Source organism: Pristis pectinata, chromosome 3 (assembly GCF_009764475.1).
Source record: "Pristis pectinata isolate sPriPec2 chromosome 3, sPriPec2.1.pri, whole genome shotgun sequence".
Lineage (NCBI taxonomy): Eukaryota > Metazoa > Chordata > Chondrichthyes > Rhinopristiformes > Pristidae > Pristis > Pristis pectinata.
Window position 1 is genome coordinate 116,652,755 of NC_067407.1, and position 14,789 is coordinate 116,667,543.

The 14,789-nt window shown below is 40.2% G+C and overlaps 2 protein-coding genes across 2 annotated transcripts in view; one reads left to right on the plus strand and one right to left on the minus strand.

Moving 5' to 3' along the window:
• thada (THADA armadillo repeat containing) overlaps positions 1 to 12,601 on the minus strand; it is a 299,794-nt gene extending 287,193 nt beyond the window's left edge. The window contains 8 exon segments of the mRNA XM_052011253.1: positions 948 to 1,042; positions 1,251 to 1,441; positions 3,223 to 3,271; positions 4,052 to 4,084; positions 4,742 to 4,890; positions 7,067 to 7,197; positions 8,454 to 8,548; positions 12,256 to 12,601. Coding sequence (XP_051867213.1) covers positions 948 to 1,042; positions 1,251 to 1,441; positions 3,223 to 3,271; positions 4,052 to 4,084; positions 4,742 to 4,890; positions 7,067 to 7,197; positions 8,454 to 8,548; positions 12,256 to 12,331 — 819 coding nt within the window. The 5' untranslated portion in view covers positions 12,332 to 12,601.
• A 179-nt stretch (positions 12,602 to 12,780) lies between these two features.
• Positions 12,781 to 14,789, plus strand: part of plekhh2 (pleckstrin homology domain containing, family H (with MyTH4 domain) member 2) — a 90,394-nt gene continuing 88,385 nt past the window's right edge. Inside the window, exon 1 of the mRNA XM_052012939.1 lies at positions 12,781 to 12,967. The gene's annotated coding sequence lies outside the window, so the exon portion shown is untranslated. The remainder of the gene's footprint in view (positions 12,968 to 14,789) is intronic.

A 14,789-nucleotide genomic window follows, 5' to 3' on the forward strand; every position in this document is an offset into this window, starting at 1 on the left:
GTTTTTTTACTCAGAGAGTGGTGAGTGCGTGGAATGGGCTGCCAGCAATGGTGGTGGAAGCAGATACAATAGGGTCTTTAAGAGACTTTGGATAGGTACATGGAGCTGAGAAAAATAGAGGGCTATGGGTAAGCCTAGTAATTTCTAAGGTAGGGACATGTTCAGCACAGCTTTGTGGGCCGAAGGGCCTGAATTGTGCTGTAGGTTTTCCATGTTTCTATGTTACTTCCATTACAAAAAAATTCCTTAACAAACTGGATTTCCATTTCTCTGCCTTCCTAACAATGAGGAAAGGCGGCCAGTTTGTTTCAAAAGTATTTTCTCTTGTAGTTTGAGTGGGCAACTTGACTCATGAGTACCATTTAAAATTGGTTGAAAAATGGCACAACGAACATCAGTGGGATGGTTGTATTGCCCACCAGACATATTGCGGTGCACAACTGCAGAGCTCATTGATGATGCCAGAAATTCAATTCATACATAAAATTATTCTGAAGGACCCAATTATAATTTCAGGAAAATACACAGTTAAGTTCAACTTGAGACAAAGTTTTGATCATTTAAGATAAAATTGCTTTTTCTTCCAAAATCACAAATTTGGGACTCAAATTGCTCGTTGAATAGGCGCCCAAAGCCATCAAAATAAGAAATTAGTTAATATTATAAATTAAATGTTACTAGTCATTCTTTAATACTTGATATCAATGTTTTTATGAATCTACTCGAGTATCTTAATTTGGTTATATCCTTCTCACAGATGCTGCATAGCCTACTGGATACTTCCAGCAGATTTTGTCTTTATTTCAGATTTCCAGCATTCACAGTAGTTTGCTTTTGTGTTTTGTCATTCTCATAACTGCTTCTAGCTGTTTGCTTCAGGCAAAATAAAAATGAACTTAATTGATTAACTTAAATGAACACTATTTCCAGAGAATAGTCCCACTCACCAACTTTGGCAACAATTCATCACATTCCACAATAGTCTTGATAAACAGAAGCGCAGCCATCCCTGCTGTACTCTGAACAGTCTGCAAGAAATTTCCTGAAATGCAGAAGAAATAAAAGATGTCCAGCTGTTCCTCAAACCAATTTCAGTAAGATCAGACATCTTATTTTAAGTTCTCAATAGAAAGACAGGAAAGATTAGGACGAAAAAGAAAACATGCAACTTGCCTAGTGTGTCAAAGATAATTCCTGCACTTTTAGTTCAGAAAAGTGCATGGAACAACAGTAATTTCTGATAAACTTACCATCTAGGATTATTTCAATAAAGGATGTGAGTAATCCACACATGACCTCCAAGAGAGCTGGCTCAGGATTTTTACAGAAGATACCATGTATTTTGCCTTGAACTTTCTGAACGAGCACCATTGAAGTTTTTAAGGCTTGTAGCAAATCGTACATCAGCTTGTTCTGCAGAATGTGTTGCCCACCAAGGTTCCTAAAGAAAAGTTACAAATCAGTCATCTTAATGAAAATCCACTTTTCAGAATAAAGTGATTAAAGTTTTGGCAAAGGACATTGTCTAATTTAATAGAAAAAGTCTGCAAAAACAGTTTTATGGTTTTATGAAGCAAAGGCTAAATTTACAGCTCCTTCCAATGTTATATTCAGAAATTACCATGGTTAAAAAAGTAAACATGATCCTAATTACACAACTTTAAGTAAATGCAATATAAAATAAAATGTTTATGTCATTCAGAATTTGATCTTAAATACATTTACAATGCAAGGAACATTTTGTTTTACATAAAAACATACGAAGCAACTGACAGGCCAACCAATAAACATGGAATATTTGTATTTCACAAAAACAACAGAATAATTTCACCCTGCAATGAATTAACTTCACCTCCTGTGAGTTGGGTATGCACCCAACTTGCATAACTGTGTGGACTCAGTGAAGCAGTTGCAACACAAAAATAGTTGAGCTTGCAAACCTGTGACCTGATTTGGAATGGAATGCACAAGGCTTGATCAGTAAGTTTGCGGATGTCACGAATTAGGTGCTGTTGACAGTGAAGAAGGTTATCATAAACACCGAGTATCTTGATCAGTTAGGGAAGTGGACTGAGGAGTGGCAAAAGTCTGAGGTGATGCATTTTGGAAAGTCAAACAGTGTAGGACTTACACTATGAATGGTAGGGAGTGCAATGGAACAGAGGGACCTAGGAGAACAAGTGCATAGTTCATTGACAGTGGCATCACAGGTAGACAGAGTGGTGATAAAGACATTTAGCATGCTGGCCTTCAACAGTCAGGGCATTGATTATAGGAGTTGGGACATTATGTTACAGTTGTATAAGACGCCGGTGAGACCGCACTTGGAATACCATGTACAATTTGGGTCACCCTGTTATAGGAAAGACGTGGTTAAACTGGAAAGAGTGCAGAAAAGATTTACAAGGATGTTACCAGGACTAGAGGGTCTGAGTTAATGGGAGAGGTTGGCCAGACTAGGTCTGTATTCCTTGGAACATAGGAGAATGAGGGGAGACATTATAGAAATGTTTAAAATTATGAGATGCATGGATAAGGTGGACGGTAACTGTCTTTTCCCCAGGGCAGGGGAATCCAAAACTAGGGAGCAAAGATATAGGATGAGAGGGAAAAGATTTAAAAGGGACCTGAGGGACAACTTTTCCATGCAGAGGGTGGTGAGTATATGGAACAAGCTGCCAGAGGAAGTGGTTGAGGCAGGTAAAAAATATCATTTAAGAAGTACTTGGACAGATACATGGAGGGGCGGGACTTAGGGGGACATGAGCCAAATGCAGGAAATTGGGACTAGCTAGGTTGGCACCGTGGTCGCAATGGACTCATTGGGCCAAAGGCCCTGTATCCGCGCTATTTGCTCTATGACCTCATAATCTGAACTATAATCTTAATTCCCTGTATACATCTTATATAAATACTGAATATTCACCCAGCCCAAAGCCATGTATAAAGATGCTATAGCAGCATTTAGCCATTCCAGTTCGTCTATTAGTACAGGTTAAGCTTGAAATAAGGGCCTTCACACAGCTGAATACTCAACATTTAACTTGAAGGCAATATCTTAATGCAAGTGTAATATGTATTTTATAAACCAATTCTGTAATTTTACAATCCCAAAGTCACAGAAGACTTTTGATTAACTCTCAGAATTACAAGCTTTGTCACATTTAAAATAACTTTCCTTGTAACCATGATGCACAACATTAAAATTTTAAAAATACTCACTTATTTTGCATCTTGAAATCCAGCAATGCTGCATGCAGAAACTGAAGAACTGAAAAGAAGAAATAGTTACTGCTGTAACTTTACAAGTTACTTCAAGCTAACCTGAATCAGTCAAATTTCTGGACTTTGAACATTTCTTCACAGGGATTTAGGAAGAAGTTAATTTTCTTGACTTTGTTTCAATAAAATGCATATCTTCATAACTTTATTTAACAAACTCACAGATTAAAAATTATGCTAATTGCTTCTCCTTGCTGGTTTACATAGAATTTAGAACAGTATAGCACACGAACAGGCCCAAACTACTTAAGCTAATGACACCTTATCCCTTCTGCATACACATGGTCCACATCCCTCCTTAAAAAAACATTTTTCGATTCATTTGTCTGGGGATTTAGAATGACTCCCTTGTTGGTCACATTTGGCTCCCTGTTGATCTGTGGACCAACAAGCTTTTAAGACAATATTAAGCACAGACTTTTAATAACACAAAAAAGGCAACAAGGGAAGCAACTATTCTTTTAAAACTGGGTGGCTCAATGTGGCAAAACTTACAAAAGGCAAGGGAGTGTGGGAACCATTTTTCTGCCCCAAGCCTGCAGAGGGATAATTCTGAATGAGTTAAATTTCAGAGTGAGGCAGGATATTGTGCTCTTTATTTTTAGTTACATTATCATACACATAATGACAAATTTAATCAGATTAATGCCTTTGATACTGGAATTAAAATTCACACTGGTGTTGCACATGGCGAGACAAAACTAAGTGCAGGCTTCAGTAGAATAACTAACAAAAATAGACATGCCCAAAAGAGTAAAGTAGAACCTACCCTCCAGATAAAGAAACTGCATGCATTTTTCACCTGCAAACACAAAACCAAATTAGATGGTTACTTCATTAAAAATACAACGCAATTAGAAAAGGAAACTATCAAATCTCATACAGTTTCCTCTCCCTTCTTGTCCTGAATATCAGATTTGTAGTATGCCAATCTATAATGCACTACTCCTCCTCTAACCTTCAGATTTTTAACAGCCAAGTCTGGTTAAATCTAAGTACTTCCTGATCAAAGGATTAAAAAAAATGTTTACTGCTGTTAGAAACTAGTGATAATGGGGTAACCGATTTAAAATTACCATCGCAAGAGTAAAAGATGGGTTAAGAAGATTCCTTTACGCAGGCTATTGAAGGATAGATTGCTTTATCACCCTGAGTCACTGAATCAAAAACCAATGCAATTTTAACTTAAAAAGTGGGTACATATTTGAAGCAGGGCTATAATGAGAACGAGGGACAGAAGAACGAGATTTGGATTCTTTTAAGCAAAAAGCCAGCAAAAAAAAAACAACGAATTAAACCCTGCTTTTGGGCTGTAAACCTCTATGGCTGTGTAAAGGTAGCCACATACCATCCACTCCAGAACAATGAAAGATGTAGGAAGATTGTGAACTTTGAAGTACACCACGTAGAAAGGCCCTAATATAAAATTATTTAAGCTCATGCCCTTGACCAAACTTACCCAAGCTAAAATTCTCCATGCAGGCTGCAATGGAGTCAGTTGTCTTCCTAACATGGGATTTATCCACTGTCAACAGTTCTTTCCTCATGCAGTTGACGAGGCAGCTAACCGCTTCTTCCTCCAGGTTTTCAGGAAGACAGCCCAGTGCACTACAAAAGAATGAGTGTTGTGTCTGAATGAGGCCTTTTGTGCAAATATATTAAAAATAAGCATCTTGATATGGGTGTACTTCATTTTTAAATATTTAAATACAGTGCAGGAGCGACCATGCTACAGATGCAATTTAACAAATAGAATATATAATTTTGACATGCAACAAATTTACCTCAAATTATACATAACGTATTAGCAAGCTAAACGGGTGAATTTTATGAGAAGAAAACACTTTTGAGTCACAACAATCAAGGTTAATCCTGACCACATATTTATGTTGCTCTGCACTCACATCTCCCTTCTCCCTTCCAAATATACTTCTTCTGCAGCTCAGCCTGGTTAAGAAAAATCTTTACATCAGCTTAAACTGCACTTTCAACATTCCAATTGTCTTGATCCATCAGGGAATTTCTAAAGCTGTCATCTATTCATGAGAAATAGAAGTAGGAATAGGTAATTCAGCCCCTCATGCCTGCTCTGCCATTTAATAAGATTTGATTGCTCTTATTCCTCAGTGCAACTTCCCTGCACCAACATCCCTTGATTCCCTTATTGACTACCGTCTTAAATATACTGAACAAGTGACTCTCCACAGCACACTCAGGTAAATAGTTCTTAGGATTCACAACTTTCTGAGTGAAGGCATTTCTTCTCCTCTCAGTCCTGAATAGCCAATAGAGACCATGATTCTTGGTTTTGGGAGAAGCATCCTTCTCACATCCACCCCATCAAACCCCATTGGAATTTCAATGAGATTACCTCTTGTTCTTCTCAACTCACGAGAGTGTAGATCCAGCCTGCCTAATTTCTCCTCAGATTCCCATCCCAGGAAACAATCTGGTGAATCTTTGGTGAACTCCTTTTGCAAATATGCCTTTCTTTAGGTAGGGAGACCAGATTTGTGCACAATATTCCAGATGCAGCAAGAGATCTTTATTGCATTCACATCCTCTTGCAAAAAAAGGCCAGCGAGGTGTTTATCTTCCAGATTACTGGCTGAATCTGCACATAACTCCCAAGTCTCACAATTTAAACAACAAACAAGCTGCTGGAGGAACTCAGCAGGTCAGGCAGCATCCGTGGAAGGAAATGCTCAATCGACATTTCAGGTCAAGACCCTTCATTATCATTCAGGTGATGAACAGCTGAGGCACCAGTACCAAACCGTTTGGCACCCAATAGTCACAGGTTCCCAACTTGAGAATTGCCTATTTATTCCTACTCACTGCTTTGTCTGTTAACCAATCCTCAAACCATGCCAGTATAACATCCCTAAAGCCAAGCACTCTAATTTTGTTAACAAAGCCTTCTGAAAGAATAAATACACCATTCACTGATTCCTCTCCTGTATTCTGCCATTATAACCTCAAAATGTGCCAACAAATATGTGAAACCTGATTTCTCTTTCATTAATCCATGCTGACACTGCCTAATCCTCTTACTGTTTTCTTAGTACCCTGTTACCACTTTCTTAATAATAAGTTTTAGCATTTGCCCTACCACTGCTATCAGGCTAACTGGTCACTCTCTCCCCTTAAATATCGGTGTTATATTTGCTATCTTCCAATCTGTGGGAACCAGTCAAGAATTTATGGAACTATCTATGCATCTGCTATCTCCATTGCCATCTATTTCAAAAGTTTAGGGTGCAGTTATTAGGTCCTAGAGATTTAATGGCTTTTAATCCTCTTAATATTGCCAGGTTTTTTTCCCACAAATGCAACCTTTTTTCAACTCCTCATTCATTCTAGACTTCCACTATTTCCAAGAGGTTTTCTATGTCTTCTTGTACCAGTTTCCACTGTTGTTCTCTCAATCTGACCACTTCCCTGATATAGTCTTCCTCTCCCTTCCCTCAAGTCCAAGGATGCAAATTTGAATCAATACAGAGAACAACCAATTTACCTATCCTCTGCCCTGCCTATCTGCTAAATACACCTGTAGTTCCAGAGGCCTACTGGAATGCAAAGATAGGCAGAAGAATTCTTAAATCTCTCTCCTTCATCCTCACCTCCAATATACAGAGATCTCAGAGACTTCTCTGTGAGAACATCCATCAGCTGCCCTGTTCCTACTTGTTCCCAGTCCCAAACACAGGTTTTTCACTACCTTTTTTCACATTTCTCCTCATGCCATCATAAAAAAATTGGCCAAAAAAAAGATATAGATTACCTTGCTGTTGCTCTTTTCAAGGGGCTTTTCGATTCCAGATCCCAATAAATCCCAACCAGTATTTTTATACAGGTGTCAGTTTGTGAATGATGAACAGAGTCTCTGTCCAGCTTCCGTAACACAGAACCAATCTGAAATTTAAAGATACGGCATTAAAAAAAGAATACTGGCGAGGACAATGAAATTAAACTTGGTTCAATCACAATTAATTTTTTAAATTGCAAAAGGCATAATACCACTCGATATCTGAACAAAAAGAAGTTGATGAGTGGCATTTAACTAGTAAACCCCAGAGACAAATAAGTTACTCAAGTGAACTCATTCCTGCCTTCACTACAAAAAGTACGGAAATACTCAGCAGGTCAGACAGCATGCATGAAGAGAGAAATAGATCAATGGTCCCACATCAAAGCTGGAAAAGTGAGAAAACAAGTGACTTGTGAAAAGAATAATGTTCTCATTTTTCCAGTTCTGATGAAGGGTCATTGACTGTGAATGTTAACTCTGTTTCTCTTTTGACAATATGCTGCCTTATCAGTTGATTATTTCCAGTACTTTTGTTTTTAATTTCAGGCTTTCCACCATCTACTGTTTTTTTTTGGCTTTTCAATTATCCCTCCCTTAATCCCACTTACCAAATTTAACTGAGCTAATATACTTTAGATTTCTTCTTTGTGGTATTTCCATATAATGCAACATCAGTATAAAATGGTAAAAGTAGTTCATTGCAAGTTTATCAGTGAGAAGGGAAGAAATAGTAAAAGCAAAAATTATAATATGTGAAAGTATATTTGAATAACATATGGCAAAAATGGACAATGACTAACTACCATATATCAGAGCAATGTATATAATTGCACTGTAAATTATGGAAATGGTAGTTGATGTCTTAGGGATTCTTGATTACATTTAGATTCAAAACATCAGCACTCAGGAAAAGATGCACGACAGCATAAGTACATGGATTGTTAATTTCTAAAATAGTTCAGGTAAAAGCATCTGACATACACACACTTGCTACTCAAGAAACATGTAAAGTTTGAAAGTTAAAAAAAATTGCAAGTATCACCTTGATACTCACGTTTCATAGAATGTTCTAGTAAATCTTTCATTTAATTCAATATTTTGAGTTAAAACGTGCAATGGATGATTTATATATATGGTCATTACTTAACAATCCTGCAAACAGCATTCTTGCTTTTAAATTTCAAGACTTCTAATGCATCAAAAAAGTCGTTTCAAGGTACAGCCACAGAAAAGGTTAAAAAGAGCTAACAGTATACGCAAACAGAATTGCTATCTTAATATGATTACTTTAATTCCCGTCACTGCTGTTCAACCAATAAACCGCTTTAGAACATAAATCAAGCAAATAATGAGATTGTACCTTCTTCAGTAAATGCAGCTGTTGGATTCCATCCATGAGCTCGACACATTCCAGCAAAAGATTTGCAAGGTTGTTCTCCTCACCAGTTGCTACAGCTGGGAGAGGGCAGGGAAATATAGTGGAAAAGGCATTTAATGAATTCTTATTGATAGAACAGTAAATAGAAAGCACATTATTTAATATGATTTATTGCAGATACATAACGAAGTCAACAGAAAAGTTTCCAGAGTAGAAACACAGACATCAATTCAAAGCAATGCCATTAAATGTCAAGAGTATTGGTTAGATCCTCTCTTGACAGAGCTAGTCAATGTCTGGCTCTTGTGTTGTAAGTGATAGCTGCATCCCAGTTTCTTGGGCAATAAGCAAAGAGCTGGAGGAACTCAGAAGATCAGGCAGCATCTATAGGGGGAAATGGACAGTTGACATTTCGAGTTGAGACCCTTCCTCTGGACTGAGAGAGTTCCTCTAGCTTTTTGTTTATTGTCCAGATTCCAGCATCTGCAGTCTCTTGTATCGCCTGATTTCTTGGTCAAGGTCATCATCAAAAACAGATTAGCTAGTCCTTTATCTAATACAATGTGGGATCTTGCCATGCACAAAGTGAATGCCACAAATGGCATTCCAACAGAAATGCAAGCTTTCGTGTTTATGTTGAGTTTGATTACCATAGAACCATACAGCACAGAACAGGCCCTTCGGCCCACCGTGTTGTGCAGTCCATCAGACCACCCTCACACTACCTAACCCCTTCCTCCCATATATCCCTCTATCTCACGTTCCTCCATATGCCTATCCAACAAGCTCTTGAACCTGTTCAATGTATCTGCCTCCACCACCACCCCAGGCAGTGCATTCCATGCACCAACCACTCTTTGGGTGAAAAACCTCCCTCTGACATCTCCCTTGAACCTCCCACCCATAACCTTAAAGCCATGACCTCTCGTCTTGAGCATTGGTGCCCTGGGAAGGAGGCGCTGACTGTCTACTCTATCTATTCCTCTCAATATTTTATATACCTCTATCATGTCTCCTCTCATCCTCCTCCTTTCCAGTGAATAAAGCCCTAGCACCTTAAGCCTCTCCTCATATTCAATACTCTCCAATCCAGGCAGTATCCTGGTAAATCTCCTCTGCACCCTCTCCAATGCCTCCACATCCTTCCTATAATGAGGCGACCAGAACTGAACACAGTACTCTAAGTGTGGCCTAACTAGAGTTTTGTAAAGCTGCATCATAACCTCGCGGCTCTTAAACTCCATCCCGCGACTTATGAAAGCCAACATCCCATTGGCCTTCTTAACTGCTCTTTCCACCTGTGAGGCAACATTCAATGAACTGTGAATATGAACCCCCAGATCCCTCTGCTCCTCCACACTGCCAAGTACCTTGCCATTTACCCTGTACTCTGCCCTGGAGTTTGTCCTTCCAAAGTGTACCACCTCACACTTCTCCGGATTGAACTCCATCTGCCACTTGTCAGCCCAGCTCTGCATCCTATCAATATCCCTCCGTAAGTTCCGACAGCCCTCCACACTATCCACAACACCGCCTATCTTAGTGTCGTCTGCAAACTTACTAACCCAGCCCTCCACCCCCTCATCTAAGTCATCTATAAATATCACAAAAAGTAGAGGTCCCAGAACCGATCCCTGCGGGACACCACTAGTCACTGCCTTCCAATCCGAGGGCACTCCTTCCACCACAACCCTCTGCTTTCTACATGCAAGCCAATTCCTAATCCACACAGCCAAGCTTCCTTGGATCCCTCGGCCTCTGACCTTCTGAAGAAGCCTACCATGAGGAACCTTATCAAATGCCTTACTAAAATCCATGTAAACCACATCCACCACACTGCCCTCATCAATCTTCCTGGTCACTTCCTCAAAGAACTCTATCAGGCTTGTGAGGCAAGATCTTCCCTTCACAAAGCCATGCTGGCTGTCCCTAATCAGTCCATGATTCTCAAAGTGTTCATAAATCCTATCCCTTAGAATCCTTTCTAACAGTTTACCCACCACAGACGTGAGACTCACCGGTCTATAATTCCCTGGCCTATCCCTATTACCTTTTTTGAACAAGGGGACCACATTCGCAACTCTCCAATCCTCCAGCACCACGCCCGTAGACAACGAGGACTCAAAGATCCTTACCAGCGGTTCAGCAATCTCCTCCCTAGCCTCTCGAAGCAGCCTGGGGAAAATCCCGTCAGGCCCCGGAGATTTATCTGTCTCAATATTATTTAACAACTTCAACACATCCTCTCTCTTGATATCTACAACCTCGAGAACATTACCCCTACCAGCACTCCCTTCCACATCATCAAGACCCCTCTCCCTGGTGAATACCGAAGAGAAGTACTCATTCAGAACTTCTCCCACTTCCGCCGCCTCCAGGCAAATTCTCCCACCTTTGTCCTTAATCGGACCTACCTTCACCCTAGCCATCCTCCTACCCTTCACGTACTTGAAAAAGGCCTTGGGATTTTCCTTAACCCTACTAGCCAAAGCCTTTTCATGTCCCCTTCTAGCTCTCCTCAGCCCTTTCTTAAGTTCCTTCCTCGCTACCCTATATTCCTCACGGGCCCTGTCTGAACCTTGCTGCTTATACCTCACGTATGCTACCTTCTTCTCCCTAACAAGTCGTTCCACCTCTCTCGTCACCCACGGTTCCTTCACCCTGCCATTCCTTCTCTGCCTCACCGGGACATATTTATCCCTAACATCCTGCATAAGATCCCTGAATATCGACCACGTCCCCATGATACATTTTCCTTCAAAAAGGATATCCCAATTTACACTCCCAAGTTCTCTCCTTATAGCCTCGTAGTTAGCCCTTCCCCAATTGAAAAACCTCTTGTCCTCTCTGCACCTGTCCCTGTCCATGACAATTTTAAAGGTTATGGAGCAATGGTCACTGTCCCCCAAATACTCACCCACCAATAGATCCTTCACCTGTCCCGGTTCATTTCCTAAAACTAGATCTAACATGGCATTCCCTCTAGTCGGCCTGTCAACATACTGCGTCAGGAATCCCTCCTGGACACACTTAACAAATTCCGTCCCATCCAAACCTTTGGCACTAAGCAGGTTCCAGTCTATATTTGGGAAGTTGAAGTCTCCCATTATAACAACCCTGTTATTTCTGCTTCTCTCCAAACACTGCCTGCCAATCTGCTCCTCTTTATCTCTACTGCTACCGGGGGTCTATAGAATACTCCTAGTAGAGTAACTGCTCCTTTCTTGTTCCTTAACTCCACCCATATGGACTCTAGAGATGATCCTTCTACAACATCCATCTTTTCCACAGCCGTAACAGTGTCCCTGACCAGTATCGCCACCCCTCCACCTCTTCTCCCCCCTTCCCTATCCCTCTTAAAACACCGAAAACCAGGAATATTCAATATCCACTCCTCTCCTGACGTCAGCCACATCTCAGTAATAGCCACGATATCATAGTCCCCCATACCCATCCAAGCCCTCAGTTCATCCCCCTTATTCCTGACACTTCTTGCATTTAAGTAAACACACTTCAGTCCATCTACCTTACTACTTTTACAGCCTGTATTCTGCTTCTCCTTCCCCAAAGCCTCTCTACCTCTTTGGTCTAACTTTTCCCCATTCCCTTCTTCCTCTGACCTACTCCTCCGGTTCCCTTCCCCCTCACTATACCAAACAAATACATTCTAATTCTAATTAATGTATTTCAATCTTGTAACATGCAGGCAAGTCTGAAAGTTGTCCAAATCGTGGTCCATGCCTTCACCTTGCAACTGAGAGCTGTAACACACGTGTTTACTTACATCTCAAGCTTGCAAGTTTCTGGTCATCCAGAACAATCCGACCAACGTCGATGTGTTTCTTCTTCTTAACAACCATCCCTGCCCAGATTGCCTTAAATTGTTGGTAGAAAAGCAGTAAAACGTGTCCCTTAGAACTATCTGAAGCAGAACTGCATTTCACGGCAGTTACCTCCTAGGCGAGAAATTCAATTAAAGTACAAAGGTCGTGGGGATAAAGAAAGATATCAGTGCACTAGGGTGCCTATACAATGGTTAAGAGCCAAAATCAGTATTACCAATGTTGCTTAGGAGAATAATTTCATTGCAAAACCCCTTCCCCGGCTGCTAGCACAAACCAACGCTGCCATGTTTGCAACATTTCACGCCAACGTCAATTCCGCCTTCGCGTCGCACGAATCGTCCACTAACCCCGCCTCCCCCCCACTTCACCCTCCAGCTATTGGCTGATGTGGGGGCTCCAGCGCCTTTCACCGGACGATTGGCTGAGGGCAACGTCAATCCTGGGAGGTTGGGCCGGATGGTTCCTGGCCAGATGGATACAGCGGGTTCGGAGCGCGGTGACAGCGGAGTGTGGGAAAGTTAGCAGGGGCAGTGATGGAGAGGGCGACGGGAGGGGAGGCTGAGGGTCACCCAGCGTTCAGTGTTTGCTTGGCATTGGCCCCCTATCCGTTCGTGTCGCGATTTTAACGGGGAGAATGGAGCGTTTGATCAGGTAGGCTTTTTGCCAGTGGTTGTCAGAAAGGGAGATGCTGAATTTTAATCCAGAGAGGCTTAGAGTAGCCCACCAGGAATATTTTTACAAATGATGTCATTCAGTGGCAGGGTGGAAAAGATGCGTTTGAGGCAAAATTTGGGAGTTCCCAGAAATCCAGTGGACACGGTGCATTGCATTTAAAAGGTTTACTCAAGTAACTGTATTCTCCAAACAAGCAAAATATTTAGAGGCAAGTCTTTAAACAGATCCATCTTATGGCACGAGTAATGATTTTTTTTCTAAGTGATTTAGGGCGAACGAATACTTTTCATTTCAGTAGTTCAGTATCTTTTGCAAAGTTTGATTTTAAAAATGTTTGTAAACTATAATCGGTTGTTTCTCTTTTAAAGAAATAATACTGTTTACAAAAGTCACTTCAGTGTTTGCATAAATATACGTCAATTAAGTTTTCGTTTTCAGATGAAGTACCGATTAGTTGAAGCAGAAGAGATCTGCTCTTTAGAATTGGATTGTGGAAACATTTTTCTTTCTTGGTAAAATAGAGCTGTCGGAAAGGAAATTCCGTGGACATTTGAAGCATGAATTTGATAACTCGGGCAATATGATATAAATGATAATCTTTAAAAAGCCAAAACGTATGTTTTTAATATATTTTCAAATCAATGGTCTTCTGTGGGTTTTATACGGTTGACAGATGGAACCGTATTCTAACCACAGTGGATCAGAGGTTCATTGCTCAAGAATTGAGGTGTTCAGCTTTGGTACTGTTATGGTAAAATAGACGTGAGTAAAATGAAGTAAATGAGTAAAATCGATGTCCTGGAAATCCATACTCTTCTGAAAATGGACAGTTGAATATGAAAGAAATGACGAAAAGTGTATTTTTTTTCTAGGTCAGTCTATGCACGGAGAGCCAGAGCAGTTTTGGTCAACTTTACAATCACTTAAAAAGATAGTATTTCATTCCTGGGCAGCGCACGCTTTAGGGATCTTAAAGAGACAATTTAAAATGTTAACAACAATACCAGAATTAAGCTGTTCCCTAAGGAAGTGTTGCAGTAGCGTATGCAGTCCATGTCATATTGCGACATGTGTATGACTGCTGGAGTTAAATTACTATCAATCAATTGTTACATCATTATATTTCAATCTCTATAAATGCATTCTATGACTAATTAGTAATTCTGAGCTTCTGATATTTATCTCACTCAATCCTATATTAATACATTTGTATTATTTCACTGAAATGAATATCTTGTTTATGGTCATTGTTGTTCCAGTAGCTGATATTTGCTATATTCCCTGACCACTACATATTCCTCACTCAGCACAACAGCAACAGATTTAAACCATCATCAAGTTGTTTGTTAGTGGAAGACTCTTGTGTGCAAATTCGCTGTCATGTTTCCCATATTGCATCAGTCTTTGTACATCCAAAGTACTTCCCTGGCTGCACATTGGGATGCCTTAAAACAAATGGGAAAGAGACCACAAAAATATATTTCTGATGCTGAGCCTTATGCATATCTCACTATTCAGTCCCTTCATCTGTTTTGCAATATATTATCTACAATTTGAAAATATGATTTTAGATATAAATATATTAATCACAAAGTAAAAACCTGCTTTCAGTAAAAGTCGGCATGAAACTGTTGGATTGTGTTTAAAAACCTAACTGATTTTTTTTCATCCCCCCCATTGGGAAGGAAAACAGTCACCATTACCCAGTCAGCCCTAAATGTGACAACAGCCCCACACAAGTTTAGTTGGTTCTTAACTGCTTTTTGAAATGGCCAAGGAAAAGACTCCATTGTATCTC